The sequence below is a fragment of the Pelobates fuscus genome, chromosome 6 (assembly GCF_036172605.1).
Source record: "Pelobates fuscus isolate aPelFus1 chromosome 6, aPelFus1.pri, whole genome shotgun sequence".
Lineage (NCBI taxonomy): Eukaryota > Metazoa > Chordata > Amphibia > Anura > Pelobatidae > Pelobates > Pelobates fuscus.
The window spans coordinates 139,987,072-139,988,294 of NC_086322.1; the positions used below are offsets into that span (position 1 = coordinate 139,987,072).

The following is a 1,223-nucleotide window of genomic DNA, read 5'->3' on the forward strand; positions in this document are numbered from 1 at the left end:
TTTTTAATAACCCGGTGTTCTATTTTTTTTTTTTTTTTTTTTTTTTTTTATCATTTGTGAAATCTGCCTCTAAAGCATTTTTTCCTGTAGAAGGTACAAAGTAGTATTGTACTATCAATAATATTTCTGCATTAGTAATTCATAGTGATCATTCCAGTACACTTTGTTACTATGTGAATGTTACCACCTTACTTAATAGTATTTTTTTTTTTCCCTCCTCCTCGTTTGCAGGTCCCGACAGATCAAAATGATACAACAGCAGAACTCTTAATAGACGACTACAAAAAAATGGGGACACTGTTTGGAGAACTCAATAAGATTCTGGTTGGAGCAGGTTTTTCTCGGATGTACTTTGGTGAAAGGACTGTGGAACCGGTGCTTGTGTTGTTTTTTGCCGTCATGCTGTGGTTCCTTGGTTTGCAAGCTCTAGGACTGGTATCAATACTATGCCTTGTTATTCTTCATATACAGAAATAGAGCAAAGCACATTATTTTGCGTAAAGCTATTGTTTTTATGTAAAGTTATTGTATTTAAAAGATGTATTTGTTTTTAACAGAAAGGCACAAGCAATATTGTAACTGGTCCTCAAATGCCAATGCTAAACTCACTGTCCAGTAACAGATTTACATTTGGTGAATGGACAATTAAATCTATTTAAAAAAAAATGTTTAAATATAAGAGTGAAGACTTTGATACTTTTTATATTCACTTAGCGTCCGTAATACATGTGTAAGCAAAAAAAAAAGTAACCAATTGTAAAACAGAATTGCTATTGGTGGCATATTTTTTTTTTTTTTTTTTTTATTCTGTTTATTTTACAAGCCAAATAACAGATTAGTACCCAAACACCTGTTTCTCTGTCTGGTGCATGATTTCCTGTGTGTGTATACCTGGTCTTCCATTACTAAAATTATTATGCTGCGACATGTCTCATTAATCACCTACCACAGCTTAACAGTAGTGCTGTATGTTTATTAATTATACAGCACCATCAACAACATAACGTTTTCAAGGGGCTACTGCATGCATATACTGCAATTTCAGGTATAGTAATCTAATACAAAAAGTTCTTTAAATGTACACTATAGTCACCAAAACAGCTTTAGCTTAACAAAACTGTTTTTGGTGTATAGATCATGCCTGCTGCTTCACTGCACATTGCTTTGCAATTTAAGAGTTAAATCACTTGTTTATGCAGCCCTTGTCACACCTCCGTACATGT

The 1,223-nt window shown here is 33.3% G+C and overlaps 1 protein-coding gene across 1 annotated transcript in view; it reads left to right on the forward strand.

The window, feature by feature from the left end:
- FAM241A (family with sequence similarity 241 member A) overlaps window positions 1–925 on the forward strand; it is a 65,496-nt gene extending 64,571 nt beyond the window's left edge. Inside the window, exon 2 of the mRNA XM_063460056.1 lies at window positions 232–925. Within this exon, the coding sequence (XP_063316126.1) occupies window positions 232–477 (246 nt within the window). The 3' untranslated portion in view covers window positions 478–925. The remainder of the gene's footprint in view (window positions 1–231) is intronic.
- Window positions 926–1,223: the final 298 nt, after the last annotated feature.